Source organism: Mauremys mutica, chromosome 4, assembly GCF_020497125.1.
Source record: "Mauremys mutica isolate MM-2020 ecotype Southern chromosome 4, ASM2049712v1, whole genome shotgun sequence".
Lineage (NCBI taxonomy): Eukaryota > Metazoa > Chordata > Testudines > Geoemydidae > Mauremys > Mauremys mutica.
This window is the reverse complement of record NC_059075.1, coordinates 66,563,990-66,591,125: the sequence shown is the minus strand read 5'-3', so window position 1 is coordinate 66,591,125 and position 27,136 is coordinate 66,563,990. Positions and strand designations below refer to the sequence as shown.

General features: G+C 45.2%; 1 protein-coding gene across 2 annotated transcripts in view; it reads right to left on the bottom strand.

Annotated features, from left to right (window-relative positions):
• MAP3K9 (mitogen-activated protein kinase kinase kinase 9) overlaps positions 1–27,136 on the bottom strand; it is a 105,566-nt gene that overhangs the window by 13,037 nt on the left and 65,393 nt on the right. Inside the window, exon 12 of one of the 2 annotated variants that reach the window (XM_045015793.1) lies at positions 9,245–9,848. The exons of the other annotated variant lie outside the window; for it this stretch is intronic. Within the exon in view, the coding sequence (XP_044871728.1) occupies positions 9,747–9,848 (102 nt within the window). The 3' untranslated portion in view covers positions 9,245–9,746. Of the gene's footprint in view, positions 1–9,244; positions 9,849–27,136 lie in introns of those variants that run through there. 2 annotated transcript variants of the gene reach the window in all.

Genomic DNA, 27,136 nt, shown 5'->3' with positions numbered 1-27,136 from the left:
CTTTTGAAGTCAGCCCCTGCCTTACTCTTAATGTAATTTTCCCTCCCCCCTGCCCCCCAGGCACTGGGGCTGGGAGCAGGGCCACGGTCAGGGGTGCAGGTGAGAGCTGGGGACTGGTGTGGCCCAGCCCCAACCCCCAGTCACAGAAGCCAAGGCCAGGGCTGGAGCTTAGGGCAGAGCAGAGCAGGGCTGGGTGGCACTTCCTCCATACCCCATTGTGGCCCCCCGAATATTCTTCTGCACCCCTCTAGGGGGTTGTGCCTCAGAGTTTGGGGACGGCTGGCCTAACTCCAGCCTGACACCAAGACACCACTGAGTACCTTCTATGCTCATATTGCTGAGCATCAAGCAAGTGGTGTATTCACTGAGCTGTGTAAAAATGAAGGCAGACACACATCTGTAACATGATGAATGGGATCCTTAAGGGTAGGTGTGGGAGAGTGACAGAGACAGAAATCGGCAAAGGAGAATTGTCAGGTCTCTGACTGACCTGGAGAGGGATAGGTAATCTCTTCTGAACACTTGCATGGACTTAGGTTCAGACCTCAGAGTAAGTTCAGTTCATTGTTTTCCAGATCAGAATACAGGTCAGGGTCCAGAGCCCCAGGCACACACTGCAAGTGTTAATGCTACAGCAGCAAATTGCTTTTACTGTAAGTTGCTAATAACCACCAGGAGATCCTCATGAGCCCATTACATTATACACAATACAAGCCCACCCACACACCAAGGCTGGCGGTAAGAGTACACAAAGGAAATAGCTTCTTGTGCCCTACTCATTTGGAGCACAACATCTCTTGCAAGTTCTGCACCCTATGTGCTCATCTCAGAAGGGCCGGAAGCATAGCCTTGTTAAGATACAGGATTAGGAATGCGGAGATGTAGCCTCTGCTCCTGGCTCTGCTGCAGACTCACGGTGTGACCACAGACAAGTCACTTAACCTCCCTCTCGCTCCATTTCCCCATCTGTAAAATGGGGATCAAACTTCTCCACATCATGATGTTATGAGACCTATTCACGTTCACCGGTTTATGGGAGGGGCTCAGGCACTATGGCAGTGCGTGCCACACAAATTCCCATAAATGAACTAGACACTACTATCCCCCTAGTAGGGCCAAAGGGTGAGGCAACTTGAGGCCCTGCTGAAGGGTGGGGTCTGTACATAGTGAGGTTGTCCTGACATACCAACTGTGAAGACCTGACAAAAGGATTCTTCTCACTCCCAATGGAATGAGTGTGACAAGCTGTTTAAAGGTACAACAGGGGAATAGTTTTATTCTAGTTAGAAGCTTACAAAGAAAAAGTTCCAATACTTGGCTCCATGTGGACAAGGTGGGAATCTAGGAGCTCATAGCAAAGCCTGAAACGCTCACCATAATCTGCAAACAGCTAGTTAACTTCTAGCTCCCCCTAGTGATATGTTGCATAACAGAATTACCTGCCCAAGGAATAAATCTTTGAAGATGCCCATGCAGTTATGACATTGATATCACAGGGCAAAGTTGAGACTTCATTGCGTATTTAGAGGAACTAACCTTTCCAAGGGAATATGGCATGATTGCCATCTCCTAGTAGTCAAGGCAGAGCTTGCATTGACTGCTCCGGGTGCCCATTTATTAACAGCGTGTTTAGTTTTGTACAAGACACAATCCTTGCCTGAAAGAGCGTACCCTCTAAACGCCAGACAGCTAGACATGCTGCAAGACCCAAGGTCATCATATGAAGTTTAAAAATCATTTTACTGCTTTTATTGATTAGATAGATTATTATTCTTCACTTTAAAATTGGCTGTTGCAGAAATGTCTCGAGGCATTTCCTGCTTAAACTACTTAGACAAAGAGTGAATGCAGTTGGACTTACTCAAAAACCACTGCAATTTAGACCCACATGGTGGTCCAAGATGTTTGATTTGTAAGACTCCCTTATGGAAAAGTCACATAGAAAATTATAGCCTTTCTATAAGTATTTTGAAGCAGACTTTAGAATTTAATAGATAATTATATCCCTGTTATAGAATTCCTTAGGATGCTGCAAAAAAACTTATTGAAAGCATATACTTCTCTATAGAACATAATAGTAGTTTCTTTTTAGAGGCATGTCAGACTGATTCAAGTCCTTCCTTACAGCAAACATCTTCCAATAGCCTATCAACCTTAGTATTTCCCTGAAAAAGGTCAGAACAGAAGAAAAACCCTCTAAGCACTATTTTGCTGTATCCCATCCTTCATCTGTCCATTGTTTATTTAGATACTAACCTCTTTGGGGCAAGGAATGTCTTCTTACTTTTACTGTAAAAGGGCCAAGAGCACATGAGACACAATAATCAATAATAAAAGGTGCGGTGGGTTAGTATACCGGCCTTTCACCTGTGTGGATCCGAGTTTAACTCCTAGGTAAAATAGAAATATTCTAGAGTGGGGGATCCTTCAAGGTTAGTAATACTAGAGATTTATGCAGGTTAGAGAACTATCACACAGTTCAGCTTTGATATGTAGTTTTCTCAGGAGAAGCCCAGGACTGAAATAACATGACAGTGTCAAGATGGACAGCACTGACAGAATCATGAGGGAGCCAGGACTAGAATACCAGGGACACTATAGGTCAGGATCAAAGGCTATGCATTTGTAGAGGGCAGGGGAGCTGGCTCCAGATTAGAATAGTAGGGATTGGTGCAGGTCAGGATTCAGGTGCTCTGCCAGAGTACAAGGACAAAATTAGAATAGTTGAGGACACTGCAAACTGAGGAACACTGCCATAGGTGTGCAGGGGCTTGGGACTGAAAATCTGTTTTGGGTGATGACTGCAATTGAGGACAGAAGTGCACTGGCGGAGTTGTGTAGGGAACAGAGTGCTGGAACAGTCCGATAGTGTTGCAGACACAGCAGAATCTTGAGGAGGGGAAAAAGAAGGCATATACATTTAGAGACTGGTTTGCTAAATGAAACAGTCTTTGCTCCTTCTGAAGTCAGTATCAAAAACACTTCAGAGGTGCGAGGAAGTGACAGCTGCATTGTAAAAGAGGAGAGTTCACCGACTATCGCTAAATAAGAACGGCCATTCTGGGTCAGACCAAAGGTCCATCCAGCCCAGTATCCTGTCTACCGACAGTGACCAATGCCAGGTGCCCCAGAGGGAGTGAACCTAACAGGTAATGATCAAGTGATCTCTCTCCTGCCATCCATCTCCACCCTCTGACAAACAGAGACTAGGGACACCATTCCTTACCCATCCTGGCTAATAGCCATTAATAGACTTAACCTCCATGAATTAATCTAGTTCTCTTTTAAACCCTGTTATAGTCCTAGCCTTCACAACCTCCTCAGGCAAGGAGTTCCACAGGTTGACTGTGCGCTGTGTGAAGAAGAACTTCCTTTTATTTGTTTTAAACCTGCTGCCCATTAATTTCATTTGGTGGCCCCTAGTTCTTATATTATGGGAACAAGTACCTAACTTTTCCTTATTCACTTTCTCCACACCACTCGTGATTTTATATACCTCTATCATACCCCACCTTAGTCTCCTCTTTTCCAAGCAGAAAAGTCCTAGCCTCTTTAATCTCTCCTCATACCCCTAATCATTTTGGTTGCCCTTCTCTGAACCTTTTCTAATCTGTACGCAGTATTCAAGATACGGGCGTACCATGGATTTATATAAGGGCAATAAGCATAGGTGTGCGCAGCACATTTCATTACGGTGTGCACCCAGGGAATTTTTTTTTTAAAAGGCAATCATCATAAAGGTTGGGGTGCGGGAGGGAGTGTGCTGTGTGGGAGGGGGTGCGATGTGCAAGAAGGGGCTCAGGGCAAGGGATTGGTGCAGAGGAGGGGTGTGGGGTGTATGAGGGAGCTCAGATAAGGGGGTTGGGGTTCAGGAGGGGTGGGGAGTGTGGCAGGGGCTCACGGCAGTGAGTTGGGGTGCAGGGTGCAGCAGGGGGCTCAGGGCAGGGGGTTGGGGTGTGAGGTGCAGGCAGGAGACTTAGGGCAGGGGGTTGGGGTACAGGAGGAGTGCGGGGTGCGGCAGGGGGCTTAGGGCATGGAGTTGGGGTGCATGGGGTGCAGCGTGCAGCAGGGGGCTCAGGACAGGAGGTTGGGGTGTGAGGTGCAGGCAGGGGGCTTAGGGCAGGGAGTTGAGTACAGAGGGGTGCGGGGTGCAGGCAGGGGGCTCAGGGCAGGGGGTTGGGGTGCAGGGGGGCAAGGTGCTTTCCTTTTTACCATTGTCTTGGAAAACTGAAGATTTAGTTTAGTTTAGATTGAGGTTTAGAAGGAGATATGGATGCGCTATTGTTACCATTACACTTTTCATATACACCATAATAGAGGCCCAACTTAAATGTATACCCCAAAAAACATAGCAAAAGAACTAAACAACAGCCACTGTGGCTTAACAACCATGTAAAAGAAGCAGAGAGAGATAAGAAGGCATCTTTAAAAAAGTGGAAGTCAGATCCTAGTGAGGTAGATAAAAAGGAGCATAAACGCTGCCAAATTAAGTGTAAAAATGTAATAAGAAAAGCCAAAAGGGAGTCTGAAGAACAGCTAGCCAAAAACTCAAAAGGTAATAACAAAATGTTTAAGTACATCAGAAGCAGGAAGGTGATTCCCTATGTTGGGATTCCCTATGTTGCTAGGACAGAGCAGGACAGCCCCCGTCACAGTCACCACAGGTAAGAGTCCTACTTCCATCAAGACCGGAGAAAGAGTTAATGTGGTAGCACCATCGTACATTGCAAATAACACACTGAACGTCTGATACCCTCAGTTCATGCTGACAGATTGACTGTATCTCCCAAGATACAGTCAATACAGAAACAAATTGCTGCTTCTTCAACTGCCAAGTGAGAGAAGCACCAGACTGTCCTTCAAGTCAACTTACTAAATGAACATGTTAGACGTTTAAGCAAGATACAAAAGAGTGATCTGAATGACATTCCCTCCCATTAATAGAAGAAATTTAAAAGAAAGAAGGCTAATGGAGATGGAACATCTTCTTACATATCTGTTGAGAAGCAGACATGTAATTAGGATAAACATCCTATATACCAAGGTTATGATTCACATTTCAAACTATTCCCAGTTTATTTAGTTACTTAAAAATGAAAATGTCTTCAGTAAGCACAAGATGTACAAGATTATTGGACTAAGCACTGTATCATGAAGCCATTTGAAAAGATGGGCCTCCCTCTGATTTCATGTATTTATTACTACTATTGGTACCTGGAATTTGTAGGTGGGAGTTGTAAGGAAAGACAGACCTTGAGGTTTGATGCTGACAGCCCATTAACCCATTTTCAATCTCCACACAAGCAACTTTGTGCTAAGGATACCAAGGTATCCTAATGTATTTCAGCAGGTCATTTCCTATACTAAAAGTATAATACTTAGACCTACCAATAGAAGGCATTTTCTGAAAGGAGGAGCTAAATCTATCCATGACAGAACTCAAAGTTACAGCTGAGATGAATTAAGTCGAAAGTACACACATTACGAGTCTGAAGACAAGGATTTATTGTTTTTCATAAAAGATGTGCGATACCCAGGTAGGGGGTAACATGCTCTGATCAAAGATAAAAAGATCTGACGAGATAAGTTTGTAGAATAATAGGAACAAAGAACAATGAATGTGCCATTAAACACATCTGGTAAATCAAAATGTGTATGTCTGCACACAGCTGCTTTAATAATAAATTACATTACTAGGACACCTTTCATGCTTAAGGAGCCAAAGTGGCAGGAATGACTTCACCCATCACTAAAATACATCTGCTCGGAGAGGAATGTGACAAACAGCACACAAACACTGAAAAACAGTTTAGAACAGAAAATGAAGAATCCCATATCTAATGAAAACTGCAGGGGGAATCAGAATGCAATTTCCTGCACTGGAATTTTGTTGGGTGACTGGGGTTAATCCCCCCTACTGCTGTGAAAAGCGCCATGAGATTTCAGCTCAATGTCTCAGCCAAGGGAGGATATCTCCTCTACGTTGTTTCTTAACTGGTGGAGAGCAACCCTACAAACTGAATCACTACCTAGAGGTTTCAAGAAGTCTCCCATCCAAGTACTGACCCAGCCCAGTCCATTTTACTTTGTGAGAACTGACAGAATTACTGGACACAATCTATATCAACAGCTAACCATCCCATGGTGAGTGCTTCAATTAGGTGGTATTCCCATTGTGACATCCTGACACCCCCCTATTCACCACTGTCATCTAATGATACGTTTTGGACAAAATATTCTAAAAGTCTTGATCTGCTAGCAAATAAAATCTCTTTGGGTTGTATGTGCTATCATTGTACGTGAAGTTATGAAGTTCAGCTATGTATGTGCTACTGAAGCATGTTGTAAGGTTGAAAACACCCACAAGCAGCCTTTCAGGTACAACAGTAAAAAGGCCAAACAATGTTAATGGCTTATTGAGGACATACACACAAGCACAAGGATTAGCCTAGGAACTGTGTACAACAGAAACCTCTCAGAGATAGCACTACAGAATGGGAACTGTTTGACCCAGGTCACAGCAAAAGAGCTTTTCAGCAAGTGGGAAGAAGATATAAAAGGGGGAAAATGACATCATGATAGTACCTCACACTTCCCACAACTACACACCTGAAAGTACCAGAGAAAAAAGACTGAACCTGGGGGGGAAGAGGGCGGAAGAGGGATTTTAGCCTGTGTATAGAAACCTGGTGGACTGCTTGTATCATCAGCCAGTGTGAGAAATTGCTAATTCATACCCAATTTTTCTAATATTTTAGGCTTAGTTTGCGGTTTTGTTTATTTACTAGGTAATCTCCTTTGATCTGTGTGCTATCACTTATAATCACTGAAAAGCACTATATCTGTAGTTAATAAATCTATTGTAGATTTTACCTAAAACACTGTGTGTTGTTTGACATGCAAAGGGGATAAATCTCACCGCATGAACAAGAGTTGGTGCATGTCCACTTTCCTTTGTAGAAGTGGTGGACTGGGTAATAAATTCATGCTGGTTGGGTTTTGACCAGGGCAGGACTGTACAGCTTTGGGGTCCTAGGCTCGGGAGCTGAGGGTATTTGGCTGTAGCCTCTCTATTGTGGGTTCATGAGTGGCTGGCCAGAGCATTCATGAACACAGCTGGGTGTGATCCCTGCCTGTGAATGTTGGTGTGAGTACAAGCTTGGAGGGCTTTGCAGCTTGTCACAACGTCCCGGTGCAAGCGGGAACCCAGATTGGTGAGACAGAGGGTTCAGCTGTACTTCAGTTCCAGGTGGCACCCTGGGGGGCGGGGAACCCATCACCTAATAATGTCTTCATAATCCTTAGTACCCTTTGAGGACATCGGCTTCAGTGGGAATGCAGAGCATCCCCGCAGGCTGATAGTCAGCAGCAGATGCTAAGACTGAAAGCTCATCTGTACCTGCAGGATCCAAAGACAGAAAGAGTAGTGTGCCTAGACCCTGTTCACATCAAGAAAGGACAGCATCTCATTAGGCCTCTGTTTCCTGGACCAGGTCCAGCTCAGATCTGTACCTCTGTTTTCCATTTCTCATAAGCCCCTCATATATTCTCCCAGCATATATGCCAAGAAAGCTTTCAAGCAAAGCCTGTTCAGAGAGAGCCCTGAGCATCTCTGAAAAAACACAGCTCAGCAGCCACCAATGTGTTTTCAGCCACTATTTCCTTTTTTAAATTGCATTTTGTTGTCATAATGAATTACAGAAATAGACATACAAAATAATAGCTAAACAGGAGAGATTTACATCAGGATCTCTGTTGAGAACAGCTAAACATTGTAGGCCAGATCCTGATATCACTGAACTTGTCATTTACTGAAATGGTAGCAAGATGGGACCCTTCAGAAATCTGTGTGTACACACATATGTACACACACACTTTTATTTCACCAATTAACATAGCCACAAGTTCAGTCTTCCTAAAAATTAGACACTAAACAAACAAAAACATTTACTCATGTCTGTATGTGATTTGCTAGCACCTTCACAAGTATGACTCCAATAATTGTGGCATTAAAGAGGAAGGTAGCCTTTCATCTTGAGTAACTCCAAATTTCAAATGACATTTAAATGTTGACTCAAAGGATAGTATTGAACTGTTACAGAAATTAAGACATGTTCACATAAATAATAAATGAGAACAAGAGCAAAGTAAATAAGAATCACATGAAACCAGCACAGCAGAAGGTATTTGTGAAGGGCTTTCTCAACACATCATCATCAGTTTTTGCCACCTAGCAAAAAAACAAAACAAAACAAAAAACCCAACATGTTAGGATAACCAGACCCCTAAACAATTATATTCATCTTGTTTATCAGCAGCAGTAGCAGGTGCTCAAAATAACTGATGGGTCTGCTCACCACATTGCCTCCTTTCCTTCTTTCTGACACTGCCCTCCGCCTTCCTCATCCCCCTCTCCAGCCCTCTCCCAGCAGGCTGACCAAATGGCAGGAGGAAAGAATTTACCCCTTTACTCTCCCCCTCACTTCCCAGTCTATCCCTACTCTCCACACATCCTCATTCTCATTCTCTCACTAGAATGTCACCCCCCCAACTCCCAGTCATTCCATTTGATCCTACTGTCACCTGCACTTGCTTGCACACTCACCAGTGTTTAACCCACACTCAGGCTTGCCAACCCAAACCTTCCTCCTCCCTGTTCAGAACCCTGCAGAACCTCTTGGTTCCCTCCAACTCAACCCCCACAAAGCTCAACCTCCCCACACCCTCCCAGGCAGGCAACCCTTCCCCAGCTCAGAATCCCCCTTTCCTCAGCTCTGCAGCCCATCCCCCTTCCTTCCTATTTACCCAGCCTGGTTCAGAAATCCTCCCACTCTCATTCCTACCCCCTCCAGGCACATTCAGAAACATTCCTCCTCCCCTCCCCTCCCCACCAGCTGAGAAGTTTCCCTTACTAGCTGCACTTTGAAAAACAGCGATAGGGCAAGGGGGGGGGGAATTCTGCAAAGACTTAGGGCATGTCTACACTTCAGCTGCTTCAGTGGCACAGCTACAGCGCTGCAGTTGTGCTGCTGTGGTACCATAGGGTAGATGCTTCCTACATCAACAGAAGGGGTTTTTCCACCCGTGTAGTTAGTCCATCTCTCCAAGAGGCAGTAACTAGGTCAATGGAAGAAGTCTTCCTTCCTTCAACCTAGTCATGTCTACTCCAGGGACTATGGCACTCGGGGAGCAAATTTTTTCACAGTCCTGGGCAACAGAACTGGGTCAATCTAATCTTTAAATGTAGACCAGACCTTGCACGTGTCCCCAACTTACACACACACACACACACACACACACACACACTGAGTAATCCCACTGAAATCAGTGGAAATAAAGTGTGACAAACGAAACAAGATTTTGGTGGATCAGGGCCTTGATTTGTTCTATATGTCTACATTCTTATAAGGGCGTTTAGCATCACAGTACCTGAGTGGCTTCCGTGAGTACCCATAGAGTTTGTGCCTATTTTGTTTTAAAACTGTGCAGTATCAAAACTGGAAAGAAACTATTAGTTAGCTCAGTATATGTATGAAAGAAACCAAGTGATTCTTTTTTTCTGGTTTACAAGTACCATAGTACAGTGACTGCATAGAAGAGGTGGATCCGTTATATGCCATACTTTCAAAACTATACATTAGAATAATATTTTCCAAGACATTTAAAGTAACATTTTAAAGCTGATCTGAAAGATCTGGAGCAACCCTTCATGGTACACATCACCAGTGACTCATGTCTGCACACATTCAGACTTTCCAAATGACAAACCCAATTCCATCTCCATTTTCTGATATCGCCAAGAAAGGGAAGTCACAGGAAGTCTTTGGATTAATTTTACACCTTGGAGCCTGTGGAGAGAGAGATTAAGTGGTTACCCAAATAACGATGTAGTTTACCTTTTTATCCTGTTTGTGACGCGAGTCTACAGAAATGCATCTTCTGCCCTTGCCACTTTACCTGCCTGCCTGCTTCCTTCTTATCAGTCTCTTCCTTCTGTGGCCTGGTCTACACTACGCGTTTAAACCAGTTTTAGGAGCGTTAAACCGATTTAACGCCACACCCGTCCACATTAAGAGACCCTTTATATCGATATAAAGGGCTCTTTAAACCAGTTTCTGTACTCCTCCCTAACGAGAGGAGTAGCGCTAATATCGGTATTACCATATCGGATTAGGGTTAGTGTGGCCGCAAATCGACGGTATTGGCCTCCGGGCGGTATCCCACAGTGCACCACTGACCGCTCTGGACAGCGATCAGAACTTGGATGCAGTGGCCAGGTAGACAGGAAAAGCCCCGCGAACTTTTGAATATCATTTCCTGTTTGCCCAGCGTGGAGCTCTGATCAGCACCGGTGGCGATGCAGTCCGAAATCCAAATCCAAAAAGAGCTCCAGCATGGACCGTACGGATGTGATCGCTGTATGGGCAGGCAAATCTGTTCTATCAGAGCTCCATTACAGAAGATGAAATTCCAAAGCATTTTTAAAAAATCTCCAGACAGAGGCCACAGCAGGGACTCAGCACGCTGCTGCGTGACAAACGTAACGGAAAGCCAAAGAATCAAATGGACGCTCATGGAGGGAGGGAGGGGAGACTGAGGACTCAAGCTATCCCACAGTTCCTGCAGTCTCCGAAAAGCATTTGCATTCTTGGCTGAGCTCCCAATGCCTGTAGTGTCAAACACATTGTCCGCGGTGGTTCAGGGCCTAGCTCGTCAATTTACTCCCCTCACCCACCCCCAGAAGTAAAAGGGAAAAAAATCCTCTCTTGACTCTTTTAAATGTCACCTTATGTTTACTGAATGCTGCTGATAGACGCGATGCTGCAGCAGTCAACGGCAGCATCCTCGCCCCCCCTCATGGGTGGCTGATGGTACAATATGGCTGATATCCATCATCATCATCAGCCTTGTGGCAGATGGTGCAGTGCAAAAGGACTGGTATCCGTCCTCATCATCAGCCCGTGAGTGCTCCTGGCTGGCCTCCGGTGAGGTCGGCTGGGGGTGCCTGGGTAAAAAACTCCTGACCATTCCCAGTAGATGGTACAGAACGGCTGGTAACCATCTTCATCATAGCAACAGGGGGCTGAGCTCCATCAGCCCCCGCCTTTCATGTGTAAAGAAAAGATTCTGTTCTGCCTGGGCTATCATAGCAGCGGGATGCTGGGCTCCTCTCCCCCACACTGCTTAATGTCCTTTCTGGACTATCATAGCAGCTGGAGGCTGCCTTCCCCTCATTTTATCTCACTAACAAGTCACTGTTTCTTATTCCTGCATTCTTTATTACTTCATCACACAAATGGGGGACACTGCAACGGTAGCCCAGGAAGGCTGGGGGAGGAGGGAATCAACAGGTGGGGTTGTTGCAGGGGCACCCCCTGTGAATGGCATACAGCTCATCATTTCTGCGGGATCTGACACGGAGCGGCTGTGCTCTCTGGTTCTCTGATACACTGGCTCTCTAGTACACTTGCCCCATATTCTAGGCAGGACTGATTCTATTTTTAGATACCATAAAGGAGGGATTGACTTGGGGAGTCATTCCCATTTTTGTCTTTTGCGCCCCCGGCCGATCTCAGCCAGGGGCACCTATGACAGCAGCAGATGGTGCAGCACAAAAGGACTGGTAACGGTCATCTCATTGCCAATTTACAATGGCATGGTAGATGGTACAGAACGGTTGATAGCCATCTCTGCTATCATGCAAAAGCAAATGAATGCTGCTGTGTAGCGCTGCTGAATCGCCTCTGTCAGCGGCATCTAGTACACATACGGTGACAGTGACAAGAGGCAAAACAGGCTCCATGGTTGCTGTGATATGGCATCTGCCAGGGCAATCCAGGGAAAAAGGGCGCAAAATGATTGTCTGCCATTGCTTCCCCGGAGGAAGAAATGACTGACGACATTTACCCAGAACCACCCGTGACAATGATTTTTGCCCCATCAGGCACTGGGATCTCAACCCAGAATTCCAAGGGGCGGGGGAGACTGCAGGAACTATGGGATAGCTACGGAATAGCTACCCACAGTGCAACACTCCAGAAATCGATGCTAGCCTCGGACCGTGGACGCACACCACCGATTTAATGTGCTTAGTGTGGCCGTGTGCACTCGATTTTATACAATCTGTTTTACTAAACCGGTTTATGTAAAATCAGAATAATCCCGTAATGTAGACATACCCTGTGGCTTCCGCACAAGGGGCACTTCAGCAGATTCTCTGTTTCTGCTTCCCACTCTACTGCCTTTAAAAGGATGAAGTGGAAGGCAGCGAGAGGAAGATCCTTCCAGACTGAAGACAGCAGCAAGGAACAATCCACTCACTCAGGCCTCTGAGAGATGAAGTCTTTGATTAGTTTGATCATGCAGGCTGTGCTAAGGAGAAGCGCCCAGCTTCTTAATTGCACCACTCCTGAAGGTGTTAGGAGGAGAAGCTGTGACTGCCTGGCTGGGGGAACAGGGCTCCCAGTGACAAAAGAGGCTGCAGCTCTTGAGGAGAAGGGGATGCCTACAGGAGGTGGTAATTGCCACAAGGACCTCTGTGAAGGGTACACTCACCGCAGGTGGTGCCTCCTTGTGGCTGCTCTGGGGATCAGCTCTCACCCAGTATGGCACCCCCTTCCATCGGTTACTCATCCTGTCACTGCTCCCTTTCGCTCTTCACAACTTGGTGTGCTCCCTTTTCAGGACTCAGCCCTCCAGCCAGGTCACTATGTAGTCCTCCCCTTCCAGGGTAACAAAGTCCCTTCAGACAAGCTGTCCGGTTGGCGTCTCCAACAATCTTGTCCCACTTCTCAGTGGCTGGTAGGGGAACCCAGGTTCACCTTCTACAGAGGGCACCATCCCAAGGACCCTATAAAGAGCAGCCAAGGTCTGGTCAGTCCTACTCCTTGCAGCTGTTTCCCTGGGCTTTTTCCTATTCAGCCCTCTCAGACTCTCTTTACCCACAATTCCTCTGGGGTGGACCCTTCTTCCAGAGCTAGGATCCCAGGGCTTATTCTCCTTCTTCAGTTGTCTCCTCTCCTCCCAATAGCCAGAGACTCCAGACTCTCCCTGCAGCCTCCTGCTCTCAACTTCCTGGCTTTATACTAACCAGCCTGCTCCTAGGTGGGCTTCATGTTCAGTTAAGTCTAGCTCTCTCTCCAGATGCAGCCAGATACCATAACTGGCCTCTCAGACCCACAACCCTTCAGAGCCTGGTTAGGGTGCATACCCCATCACCACTCCTAAAATCCTTGATCATAGGACTCTGCTGCCATACATTTCTGTATAATTTCCAGTTTGATGCATAATTCAGTACTGCTCTGCTGCCTAAATCAGAAGGCCTTGTTGCATAATTTAAGTCTTGCATGTCACATGGTACATAGCTTTATTTCTCTCCAGCTTTCTTCATTATACTGGTAGCATATCGACAATCAGCTCTGTTATATTCAGAGCCATTGCACAATGGGATCATATTCCACAGCAACAATACCCCAAATCTGCATCAGCAATTCATAAATTCCAAAGCAACATGAATTTATTCTGTTACTATGAGATTCTCTGTGTTCCCACCTCCCAAGCCCCACCCAAAACATGGACTTGCTGGAGCTCATACTTGGAAACACTCACAGATATAAAATTAATGTGTGATTATTTTTTGAAGATAGATTTTTTGTTATGCTTTTCAGATAGCTCAGCTCCACTCCCCTAGTCTCTGCATCCATAGTGCTGCCCAGGCAGCCTAGCTCAGAATTTCCTTCCTCTTATTTGTGCCAGGCAAAGAGAGAGCCTGTAACTGGCATTAATGGCTCAACTCCTCAGATCAATATGCCTCAGCTACTGTGTTGTCTCTAAGGGAACGTCTACACTACAGGATTATTCCGATTTTACATAAACCGGTTTTGTAAAACAGATTGTATAAAGTCAAGTGCACGCGGCCACACTAAGCACATTAATTCGGCAGTGTGCGTCCATGTACCAAGGCTAGCGTCGATTTCCGGAGTGTTGCACTGTGGGTAGCTATCCCATAGCTATCCCATAGTTCCCGCAGTCTCCCCCGCGCATTGGAATTTGGGGTTGAGATCCCAGTGCCTGATGGGGCAAAAAACATTGTCGCGGGTGCTTCTGGGTAGAGCCTCACCCCTCCCTCCCTGAAAGCAGCAGCAGCCAACCGTTTTGCGCCTTTTTCCTGGGTGAACTGTGCAGACACCATAGCACAGCAAGCATGGACCCTGCTCAGCTCAAGACAGCAATCATGGACGTTTTAAAAACCTCGCGCATTCTCGTGCACTCAATGCTGAACCGGGACCTGCAAAGCCAGGCGAGGAGGCGGCAGCTACGGCAGCGCGGCGACGAGAGTGATGAGGACATGGACACAGAATTCTGTCAAACTGCAGCCCCTGCGCTTTGGAGATCCTGCTGGTAATGGAGCAGGTTCTAGCCATTGAACGCCGATTTTGGGCCCGGGAAACAAGCACAGACTGGTGGGACCGCATAGTTTTGCGGGTGTGGGACGATTCCCAGTGGCTGCGAAACTTTCGCATGCGGAAGGGCACTTTCACGGAACTGTGTGACTTGCTTTCCCCTGCCCTGAAGCGCCAGAACACAAAAATGAGAGCAGCCCTCACAGTTGAGAAGCGAGTGGCAATAGCCCTCTGAAAGCTTGCAACGCCAGACAGCTACCGGTCAGTCGGGAATCAATTTGGAGTGGGCAAATCTACTGTGGGGGCTGCTGTGATGCAAGTAGCCAAAGCAATCACTAAGCTGCTGCTACGAAAGGTAGTGACTCTGGGAAACGTGCAGGTCATAGTGGATGGCTTTGCTGCAATGGGATTCCCTAACTGTGGTGGGGCGATAGATGGAACCCATATCCCTATCTTGGCACCGGAGCACCAGGGCACCCACTACATAAACCGCAAGGGGTACTTTTCAATGGTGCTGCAAGCACTGGTGGATCACAAGGGACGTTTCACCAACATCCACGTGGGATGGCCAGGAAGGGTTCATGACGCTCGCGTCTTCAGGAACACTACTCTGTTTAAACGGCTGCAGCAAGGGAATTACTTCCCAGACCAGAAAATAACAGTTGGGGATGTTGAAATGCCTGTCGTTATCCTGGGGGACTCAGCCTACCCCTTGATGCCATGGTTCATGAAGCCATACACAGGCAGCCCGGACAGTAGTCAGGAGCTGTTCAACTACAGGCTGAGCAAGTGCAGAATGGTGGTAGAACGTGCATTTGGCTGTTTAAAGGCACGCTGGCGCACATTACTGACTCGCTCAGACCTCAGCCAAACCAATGTCCCCATTGTTATTGCTGCTTGCTGTGTGCTCCACAATCTCTGAGAAAGTAAGGGGGAGACCTTTATGGCGGGGTGGGAGGCTGAGGCAAATCACCTGGCCTCTGATTACGCGCAGCCAGACACCAGGGCGATTAGAAGAGCACACCAGGAAGCGGTGCGCATTAGAGAAGCTTTGAAAACCAGTTTCTTCACTGGCCAGGGTACAGTCTGACTGTTCTGTTTCTTTCTCCTTGATGAAACCCTCCTCCTCTTGATTGACTCATTCACTGTAAGCCACCCACCCCCTCTTCGATCACAGCTTGCTTTCTAAGGAAATAAAGTCACTCTCGTTTAAAAATCATGTATTCTTTATTACTTAATTATAAAAAGAGGGAGAGAACTGACAAGGTAGCCTGGGTGGGGTTTCGGAGGAGAATAGTAGGGAAGTAAAAGGCCACTATAAAAATTTCATAATTTCATAATAATGAGAACCTTTTGGTTGGGCTGTCCACTGGGGTGGAGTGGGCGGGTGCACGGAGCCTACTCCCATGAGTTCTTACTCGTCTGGTGGGTGAGGAGGCTAAGGAACATGGCGAGTGGGGAGGGTGGTTATACAGGGCTGCAGCGGCACTCTGTGATCCTGCTGCTGTTCCTGAAGCTCCACCAGATGCCAGAGCATGTCAGTTTGATCACGCAGCAGCCCCAGAGTTGCATCCCGCCACCGCTGATCTTCCTGCCGCCACCTCTCATCTCGAGCATCCCTCCTATCCTCACGTTCGTCCCTCCTATCCTCACGGTCACTGGCATCTTTCCTGTACTTTGCTACCACGTCCTTCCACTCATTCAGATGTGCTCTTTCATTGCGGGTCACTTCCATGATTTCCGAAAACATTTCTTTTCGTGTCTTTTTTTTCCCGCCGCCTTATCTGAGATAGCCTTCGGGACGGAGTAGGGATGCTTGAAAAATTTGCAGCTGCATGAGGGAGGGAAAAAAGGGAGAGAAGTATTTAAAAAGATACATTTTAGAGAACAATGGTCATACTCTTTCACGGTGAACAACACTATTCACCTTACATAGCACATGTGTTTTCACTACAAGGTTGCATTTTGCATCTTAATATTGAGTGCCTGCGGCTTTGGTGTTACAGATCAGACGCAGGTCCGGGCATCAGAATTCTGCTTGCATGCAGCCATTGTAAGCCATTGTCTTTCGTCTTCTGCAGACTTCATCTATCCAGCGCCCTCCTTTCCCAAATAGCAAGCAAAGCCCATTGAGTGCTGCTTCTTTCCTGTTAACGTGCAGCAGCAGAAACCACCCCGTGGCTGGTATCATGGAAGATCACTGCTAAACACCCCCCTTTCCACCACCACCCCCAACCGTGTGGCTGGTAGCAGGAAAGATCCCTGCTAGCCAAACGTGGAAAAGCTCAGCGCCAATCGCGCCCCCCTTTTTCCCCCCGCTTGGCTACCTGCAGGGAAGGATTTCTTTTAAGCAACAGGCAAACAGCCCAGTAGGAATGGCCATCTCTATCCCCTTACTTAAATTCCTGAATTTCAACCAGGTTACCATGAACGATATCACTCTCCTGAGGATAACACAGCGAGATAAAGAACGGATGTTGCTTGAATGCCAGCAATCACCGGGACCATACGTAGCTAGGCTTTGTCATGCAATGATACCAGATTACTTGCTACATGCATGGCATGGTCAAGTGTCCTACCATGGAGGACGGAATAAAGCAGCGCTGCCCAGAAACCTTCTGCAAAGGCTTTTGGAGTACCTCCAGGAGAGCTTCATGGAGATGTCCCTGGAGGATTTCTGCTCCATCCCCAGACATGTTAACAGACTTTTCCAGTAACTGTACTGGCCGCGAATGCATCCCAAGTCCTCAGGGCAAATTAATCATTAAAAAACGCTTGCTTTTAAACTATGTTTTATATTTACAAAAGGTACACTCACCAGAGGTCCCTTCCATGGCTTCATTGTCTGGGATAGTTGCTTGGGAGGGCTGGGAGGGTAATTCCGTCAGGGTGAGAAAAAGCTCCTGGCTGTTGGGGAGAACGGAGTGCTGTGTGCTCTCTACAAGCTCGTCCTCCTCTTCCTCCTCATATTGCCCGTCCGCAGAATCCTCAGCCATGGCTGCGATTACCACCCCCACCTCGGAATCCACGGACAGGGGTGGGGTAGTGGTGGCGGACCCCCCTAGAATTGCATGCAACTCAGCGTAGAAGCGGCATGTTTTTGGCCCTGCCCCGGACCTTCCGTTTGCGTCTTTGGTTTTCTGGTAGGCTTGTCTGAGCTCTAACTTTCACACGGCACTGTACTGAGTCCCTGGTGTGGCCTCTCTGCATCATGGCCTTGGAAATTTTTTCAAATGTTTTTTCATTTCGTCTTTTGGAAATGAGTTCTGTTAGCACGGAATCCTCTCCCCATACAGCGATCAGATCCAGTACCTCCCGTGTGGTCCATGCTGGAGCTCTTTTTCGATTCTCAGGAGACTGCATTGTTACCTGTGCTGATGAGCTCTCCATGCTGGCCGAACAGGAAATGAAATTCAAAACTTCGTGGGGCTTTTCCTGTCTACCTGGCCAGTGCATCCGAGTTCAGATGGCTTTCCAGAGCGGTCACAATGGTGCACTGTGGGATAGCTCCCAGAGGCCAATACCGTCGATTTGCGGCCACACTAACCCTAATCCGACATGGCAATACCGATTTGAGCACTACTCCCCTCGTCGGGGAGGAGTACAGATATCTGTATTAAGAGCCCTTTATATCGATATAAAGGGCTTCGTTGTGTGGACGGGTGCAGCGTAAAATCAGTTTAACGCTGCTAAATTCAGTATAAACGCGTAGTGTAGACCAGGCCTAAGCTGCCTAGTTTATACTTCTGACTCCCCCAACCCCCACCCCTTGGCTGCAAGCTGGACTGCAGCTCTGGTTCCCTGACCCTGATCCCTGCTGCCCAGCTCTATTGAACACTGCTGGGAGCATGCTCCCTAATCCTATCCAAATAACTGCACACTGTGAGAAAAGCTAGAGACTGAGCATGACTGAGGCAGCTACAGTCAGGTCCCAGTAGGTCAGGGAGCCAGAAAACAAAATTCTGCATCAAAATGGTGAATTCTATGATAGAAATGCTAAATTCTGTGGCATTCTGGAAAAATGCCACAGAATTTAGCACAGTCATGGATTCACAACCACTGTCTCACAAGATCCACAGCTGTGCAAATTGAGATGAATGTGATATTCACAGCAGTTAGCGCTCTGAGCACAGGTTAGCTGCAGTCTCAGATGCAATACTATCACTTTACACTTTGCTTGCATATTCAAGGTTATGTTGGCAACCGTAAGAGATAGAAACTTGGTTTTAAAATGAGGGCTGAGATTCAGGAGCATAATTTTTGTGGCAAGGGGTGAATTCCACAGCAAATACATGGGGCTCTGGGTATAATTAATAGTGGTGGTATAGTCTTTTTCTCTCTTGTATTTATGTTAAAGTGCCATCTTTGATCCCACCACCTTTCACTGCACTTGGATATTTTGTTGAAGGATTTGTTCTTTGTTAATTAAGGAGGATTTAACTGCACTAATCATATGTGATATAGTAAGGCTCCAGATTAAGCAGCTTTAAGAGGTAGCCTGTATGCCAGAATCTCATAGAAAGTTTCCATGGAATATGTAGAATCCTGTGAGTCAAAAATATAACCAACTACCCATTCTTCTCTTTGTAAGCTGGTTACAGCTTCACCCCACCAGCCAACTGAAGTTTCCTTTGAGACTGCAATACTTTTCTGCTCTGGCAGATGAAGGGAGTTCACATCAGAGAGGGAACAAACTGATTGTAATAAAATAACAACCGAATCCTGCCCAAAACACAAACCCAAACTTCTGGAAAAATTGAGGTAACTTTTTGTCCCCAAACCAAAACCTGCGATGCAAACAACCCTGAGAAATTAGTGGCAATTCAGATTGGGATTCTAATTTACCAGCTCAGGATTAGCTCTAATTTTCAGACACCACCACAGTTCTGGGTCCCAGCCAGGACCAAAAGTGTCAAAGTCAAAGGCTATTCCACCCAGTGTTTCCCTCCCAAATGGAAATCTGAAGTTTCAGCATATCATACACAAGAGGGCTCATTCTTAATTTCCAGCCCAGGCCAGTTTCTCAGGACATCAAGATGGGGTTCAGATAAGCATTCAGAAGTTTGGAAACTTAACTGAACCATTTGCAGTTTTATCCATCACTAGCTACAATCTTATCTCTGTCTCCCATTTTCCCTACTGTCATAGCTAAGCCAATCACATAATCACACTTTCAGCTGCCTCAGTGAGCCCTGCTTAAACTACAGTAACATTTGTTCAGCTGCACATTCACTCCAGCACTTTCACTAAAGTCTGCAAACTCCCTAAAATGATGATGTCAACTTACTAGCCAGCAGTGAGAACTTCCAAGCAAACCTATCATTATGCAATCAATTAGGTGTCTGCTAAGCACAGGGGGTGCTTTACTGAGATTGCTTTTCTCCACTTCCCTTATGTTTAAGAAGAGCTAAGCAAGTAAACATTTAATTAAAAAAAGCAGGAGATTAATGTTATTTTATTAAGCTGAAGCTGGATCAGATGGAGAAGTCTGGGCTCTGTCTCCTTAATCTGCTTAGAAAGCTGCTAGGAGTTTCCTCAAAGAAATATATTCTTCTGATAAAAAAAGAAAAGATAATTAAATGAGCTGTTCTAGCATGTGCCATCTGCTGGCTGCTCTGATGCTTCAGTAAATCAAAGCCTCCAAGGGACCTGGGTAAACATAGTACATGTTCACCTCTACACCTGATCTTGTATAAAGCATAGAGATCACATGAGAAGCTGTACTCCAGAATGTGTCCACCTTCCTTTTATAAGCAGAAAAATAATTATATTACTCAGTCACAGAGTAGCTCCTCAGGGTCCTTTTTCTGTGTATAACTCAGCCCTAGTGCCCCCACTCACGCTGCCTCTTAATGTGAGGTGCACACTCAATAACAGATCATTCCTTCAAGGACCCTTCGTCTACTACAGCTGGTCAGAAAATGGACGCCAACATCAAGGAATTTTGAGTTTTTGCTGCTGCTGTGCCCCATGCTCCCATTCTTCTCTATAGGCTGTGTTCCCTCATCTGAATGCTTCTGCTATGCTGCGCCACGGCCTGGCCTCTTGGTGAGGGGAAGTGGTGCTTCCTGGCAGTCACAATGCCACTGTGCATCATGGGAGATTATGGAGCAGGTTGCCCAGATGGACTTTGCGGGGAATGGGAGCATAAGTTACCCGAGCTACACCTCCCATGAGGCACCCCGTAGCAGCATTTCAAAATGGAAATATTTGGGGTTTGGGCATTCACATTTTTGATGAAAAACATCAAAAAAGTTTCCACAGGATACCTTTTTGTGAAAATTTTCATTTATCTGAACTGATTTAGAATTTTGTTTCCATTTTAGATGAAATTCTATTTTCCATTAAAAAACTGTTTCAACAGAAAACTTTCAACTAACCCTACTCCATGCATTCCTGGGCTATATAACAACATCCCCTCTACCCCTCATGCATCACTCAACCACCCAGCATTTCTTTTTACTTTTGATGGAGCGATCCACCCAGTTTTATCCCCTTTCTGGCACATCCTAATGTTATAAAATCCTCCTTCTCAAAGGGAGCTAGGTAACTTGCCTGCCCATAGGATTAATTTACTACAGAGGGCTGCCTGACAGCTGTATGAGATGCCTCCTTCCATTAGGAGAAGAGTATGTTGCCAGGATTGAAACTCAGATCCCTACACATTTCCATCTGCCATACAAGAGCAGAGTAAAGATTCTGAAAAGGCCTCTGCCACGCAGCAGTCTGACGGGTTCAGTGAAATGATAGGAAGACCAAAGAAAGTTGTCATTAAAATTTAAAAAGTCATCTGCTAAATGTCACGATTCATGAGCCAAGTGGGTTACTGCATTAGCCTTTCGACTCTGGACAGCTGTAGTCACATTTTTGCTTCGTCATATGTAGAATAAGGAGAAGGATAGTCTTAGCTAATTCCTATATGAACATTAGCCTTAATAAAAAACAACATACAATTAAGCAGTCTGTTCAAAGGCAGTCCAGGATTAGGTTAGCAGATGGTCTTGAAGGTCAGAATTGAGAGGCAAAGCTGTACTGAGTACCAGGAATGGAACAGCAGTGGCGCTACATGTCAGCACGGAGGTGGATTTGCAGAACTATGTGGAGGTCCAAGACTGGAACAGCAGGGATGCTGCAGGTTTGAACTGAGGTGCACTGGCAGAGCTACATAGGGCGACACTGTAGAGGCATGCCCTGCTTTAGCAAAGACTATCAGTTTTCTGCAGTCATGGTCAGAATTATCAAAGCCTGCTCAAAAATACTTGAAAAATGGAACAAAAACTCAAAACCTTAAGTCAATGACAACAGTTTTATTCAAGTCTCTGTGCTCTGTGTTCAGACAAGGCCTAGATCAGCATTACACTGTAATACAATAATAATTTTAGCCATTGAACCAAGCCTGCTTGGCATCCTTGGTTTACAATTTACAGTACATCCAAAAAAAGGCAGAGAAACGAACAAAAAACCTGACAACATTAATTAGCTCTTTGAGTCATTTAAATATTATTCTACAACAAAAGAACTTAATACAAAAAGTAACTGAAATCCAAGATACACACAATACATTGACAGGGAACTGAGGAAAGAGATACAGTAGATTATACACAAGGGTAATCAGTTGATGTGTTAGCTACAGTGAAACAAACCAGACTGATATAAATTTAACTACTTTTTTTAAGCCCCAATGGGTCAGAGGCAACAGCTGTGTCACAAATAAAGCTTTTTAAAAAATGAATTCAGTCTTATTTTCCCCATAGGCTTGCTGCTGAAAAGAAGTAAAGGAAGGCTCCAACAAATCACTTCATTTAACAATAAGTCATCACACACACAAATAAGGAGACTGGCCTCAATTGATTTATTTAAACTTTCAGGAGGAAATTAGCATTTGCAGTTTTGACCACTTTGCTGCTGACAAATATACTGTGTACTTTGGGCAAAGAACACCTTCTAATGCTCCCTATAATGACAAATTTGTGAAGACCCTAGATAGGAGAGATAAGCCACACTGCAAACTGAGGTAATTAGCAGGTCATAATAAAGGTCCAATCCTGCAGGGTACATGGTGCTTATGAGGTGTCCAGCACCCTTTACTCCTAACTAACTTCAACAGGAGCAGAAAGGAGTTCTGCACCTCAAAAGACTGAGCATAAGGGCATGATCATACAACCCTGAAATCTGTTTGCCTGATTCTGTTCCAGTTACTCCAGTTTAATGGCATTAATCCATACTTACAGCATTGTAATACAGCAGAATCAGGTCAATGGGATTTTTGCCTTTGAATTTAATGAGAGCAAGATCAGCTTCACAGCTTGTAGATAAGGCAAACAGAGGAGAAATATACTGCATAAAAAGGGCAGAAAATATATCCCTGGCTGAGAAGATAATGACCTTTCAGATACACAGAACAGTTAAAAGGACAGTGATTTCCCTGACCTACTCCATATAAACCACTCAACACATAGCTCAGGCAAAACATCTCAGATGCACCAGAAACATCCCCACATTTACAGTGAACAAATTATACACATCAACAAATACTGTGCTGGACCAGCAGCAAGTAGCTGAAGGTGGCACAAGAGATTGATTAGCATCAGACCAAGAGAGGGTATTGACTGTTGCTGGGCTTGGCAACTGTAGCCAAGACAGAACTCTATCCTGAGTGTGTATTCTGCAAGAGGGTGGGGGAAATAAATCTGAAAAAAGGCATCAGGGTTACTGACACTTCTGTCCCCTCACCCACCCACGCCTCTTCACAGCTCACAACCAGCCCACATGGAAACAGTGCCTCCACTTGTGGCAAGAGAAACCACCACTTCCCAAAGTAGTAAGAGCTAGCATCACAGCAGCAGTCAGCAGATACAAGCACACACAAGCTGGCATTTTCTTAAAGCCTTGTTGAGGAACTGGAGGAAGGAGTCACCTGTCAAGTGACAGTCATACACTGCCATTCCTCTAAGGTTATGTCTACCCTGCAATTCAAAACCCACATCTGGCCCAGGCCAGCTGACTCAGGCTAAGGGGCAGTTTAACTGCAGTGCAGACATCCAGGCTTGGGCTGGGGTGCGGACCCTAGAACCCTACAAGGTGGGAGGGTCTGAAAGCTCATCTCAGGCTGCAGCTGGAGCATCTACAGCGCAATTAAACAGCTCCACAGCCTGAGCCCTGTGAGCCTGAGTCAGCTGGCACGGGCCAGCCACAGGTATCTAATTGCAGTTAACACATATCCTAAGAAGAACAGCCTGGTTAGAACAGATAGGAACACAACCCTCCACTTTAGCACAGAAGAGCTCTAAGGCCTCACGTCAGCAAAGCACTTCAGTGCCATTGACTTCACTGGAAAGGGTTTGCTGAATGGGAATGGATGTATGTGCTCAAGAGTTTTGCAGGAACAGGGCCTAAAAGGGTTCACTCATTTCCTTACTGTGTGTATAGCCAATAGGTAGCAGAACCAGAGGAACATCTTTTCTACCTAGATGCTCCCACTTAAATGATTTGACATTGGGACGGTTCCTCTCTGAATTAAACATTGGCCTGTTCTCACCCAAAACTAAACTGACCCACTGGTGAATCTGCTTTGGAGTTCCAGATGCTCAGCCAAAATAACTCTTGCATTAGAAAACTCATCATCCAACCCCAAGATTTAAAACATTTTAGTGTATTTAGACCTTTAGTGTATTTTCAACTTCTAAATAAGGTGCCCAATCCTGAGATGCAGAGACATCTATTGACTTCAATGGGAGTTGCAAGTGCTCAACATCCTTTTTCCACTCAGCACCCTAGCATTTCCCCCAGACGGATCCATTTTAAAGAGGAACACCTTTCAATCTCTGCAAAGCAGAGCTCAAATTCAACTGGTACATCACAGTATACAATACTGGCACCTCTGCCATGCTGCTGTTTTAGTCTCCAGAATCTAAGTTTTAAAAAGGGGAAATGTCTACCTGTTACGGTTGCTGAGATAGCTTTGAAAATGTGACCAGAGCATTACTGATGCAGCAACATCTGCTTGTGTTTAAGAGCCCGAAACAACAGTTCTGGGAGGTATTAACTATCCTACGCAAATACTCAGTGGTAACAGTGCTTAAAACTGGCTATTTCATGTCTCAAAGCATGTGGGAAAGGAGTAGAACCATATTACGAAGAGCTCCACAATGTACTGTGACACAGTTCATTCTGCTGCCACAAATGACTGGACTTGAGAGCTACTGCCACCCCCATCAAGAAGCCAAACCCAAGATGCTCACCAGAGCATCTAAGATCTCCTAAATGGAGAATCAAGTTCAAGAAATCTAGTAGGGATATGAGCCTTATCAAGGAGAAGTCGAGAACAAAGACATGGGTGTTTTTGGACTCCAGTGAGGAGCAGCCAAGCCCAAGGATCCCAGGGAACATAAGTGATCATATTCTGATCATCTAGTATGAGTGGCGTTTCATTTGAGCTGAGTTTGGAATACTTCTGCCACTTCACTCCCAACCCCATTTTCTTCCTTTATTGCAAAGATGCAGACTTTGGAAGGCAGAAGGATATGGCCAGGGCAGGCCTGTACCCACACGCCAGCTCTCTCTCCTACGGCCTTAAAATGGGAAGCAGTTAAATCTTCCCAGACTTCATAATCTGCTCTTGGGAAGGTCCCAACCAGGAGATTAGGACATCTGCAGGTAAGCAAGCTGCACAAAGGGGGAGAGGTTTCAACTACTCCCCAATGAGATACACAAAACACTTAGCCTGGTCTATCCTGGCATTTTGGCCATCGCTGTAAATATATCCCCTTAAAACTGGGATAAAGCTGCATCAATGCAAATCATGTTGCACTGGTACATATTGTGTACACTAGGAGTTTGACCTATTGCAGCTACAGCGGTGGCTAAAATCCCGAAGTGGGCAAGGCTTTACAAAAGCATTTCTATACAGTGAGGGGGGGTATTTGTCCCAACACGAGACTGTATCTTGCAAAGAATTAAAATAAGCATGCCCCACTGGGTTATCCTCAAACTTGCATCAGATCCCCACTTGCTATTTGTTTGTCCAGCTGAACCATCAACTCTGGAGCTAACAGTGTAATTAAGCAAAAGTCCACATCTAGCCAACATTACAATTCTCATGAGGCACTGTGGCAGCATTTCAAAATGGAAATATCTGGGGGTTTGGGCATTCAAATTTTTGATGAAAAATGTGTTTCCACAGGAAGCCTTTTTGTGAAAAATTTCTTTATCTGAACTGATTTAGCATTTCATTTCAATTTTAGATGAAACAATTTTCCATCCAAAAACTGTTTCAACAGAAAATTTTCCGTCAGCCCTACTCCATGCATTCCTGGGCAATATAGCATCCCCTGGACTCCTCATGTATTACTCAACCACACAGCATTTCTTTTTATTTTTGGTGGAGAGGTGAAGCTTTTTAGAATATCCACTGCTTTGAGCACTAAGAATACATCATGCTTTCCTAATAGTTGCTGTCCTGGACTCTAACTGCTAGATACTGACACTCAGATGTTATGGTGATGAGTGCATTAGATATAGATAGATTAAAAGACCAGTATTGTAACTAGAGAAGTGCATCATGGTAATGTGCAGTTCTGCTTTAAAATATATGATATAGCATTTTTTAATCTGCATGTTTATGTATATGTATTATTAACAGCAGTAAAAGCCAATATGTCTTGCAGCTAATGACTGGTTGGATTGAGGGCAAATAACTACACAGGTCATAAACTGCCAAGAAACATGCTGATTATTTTGAGACTCCAGCAATGGAAAAATAAGCAGAATCTTTTAAATAAAGCACATACATTCTATCTTATTTTACATTATATACCTGAATATCTGAGACCCAACAGCACAGTATTATCAAGCTGATTTCTATCTTTGCTGTGCCATCTCATAGCTCACTAGTCCAGTGTTCACACAAAAAAATGTTGCACCTTCCCCCCATTCTAACTCCTATGATTCCTGTAAAAGCACAAAGCCACTACACTGTCCTCCTTCAAATTCCTCCTTTTATACTCACCTTTGCTGTGATGCCAACAAACCTCTCAACAGTGATTAGGCATGTGGAATCTTGTGACTGCTTCTTACTGTACTAAAAACACAAATCATTTCACTATTGCCTGGTCCATCCCTGCCCGCCCACCCACCCCCGCCTAGCCTCGATGTTACTTTTTCTCCATTTGTTGACTCTTTTTTATGCCTAAATTATAAGCTCCTTTAGGAGCTGGCACTATCTATTATGTGTGTGCAATTTCCTGACCCTAATTTGACCCTAAGGCACTACCACAAATCAAATAAATAGATAATATTAATAATAAATAATAAACTGATGAAGATGAGAGGGATGGAGCAAGCCATTAAAAGCAGAGATTTAGAACAATAACTGAGAGAAGGTAACTGCTTGCTTATTTTTACCCCAGTAACAGAGACAATTCAGTGCATGTTTCAATTAATGGGAAGGTATAAACCAGGGGTCGGCAACCTTTCAGAAGTGGTGTGCCGAGTCTTCATTTATTCACACTAATTTAAGGTTCCGCGTGCCAGTAAAACATTTTAACATTTTTAGAAGGTCTCTTTCTATAAGTCTATAATATATAACTAAACTATTGTTGTATGTAAAGTAAATAAGATTTTTAAAATGTTTAAGAAGCATCATTTAAAATTAAATTAAAATGCAGAGCCCCCCGGACCGGTGGCCAGGACCCAGGCAGTGTGAGTGCCACTGAAAATCAGCTTGCGTGCCGCCT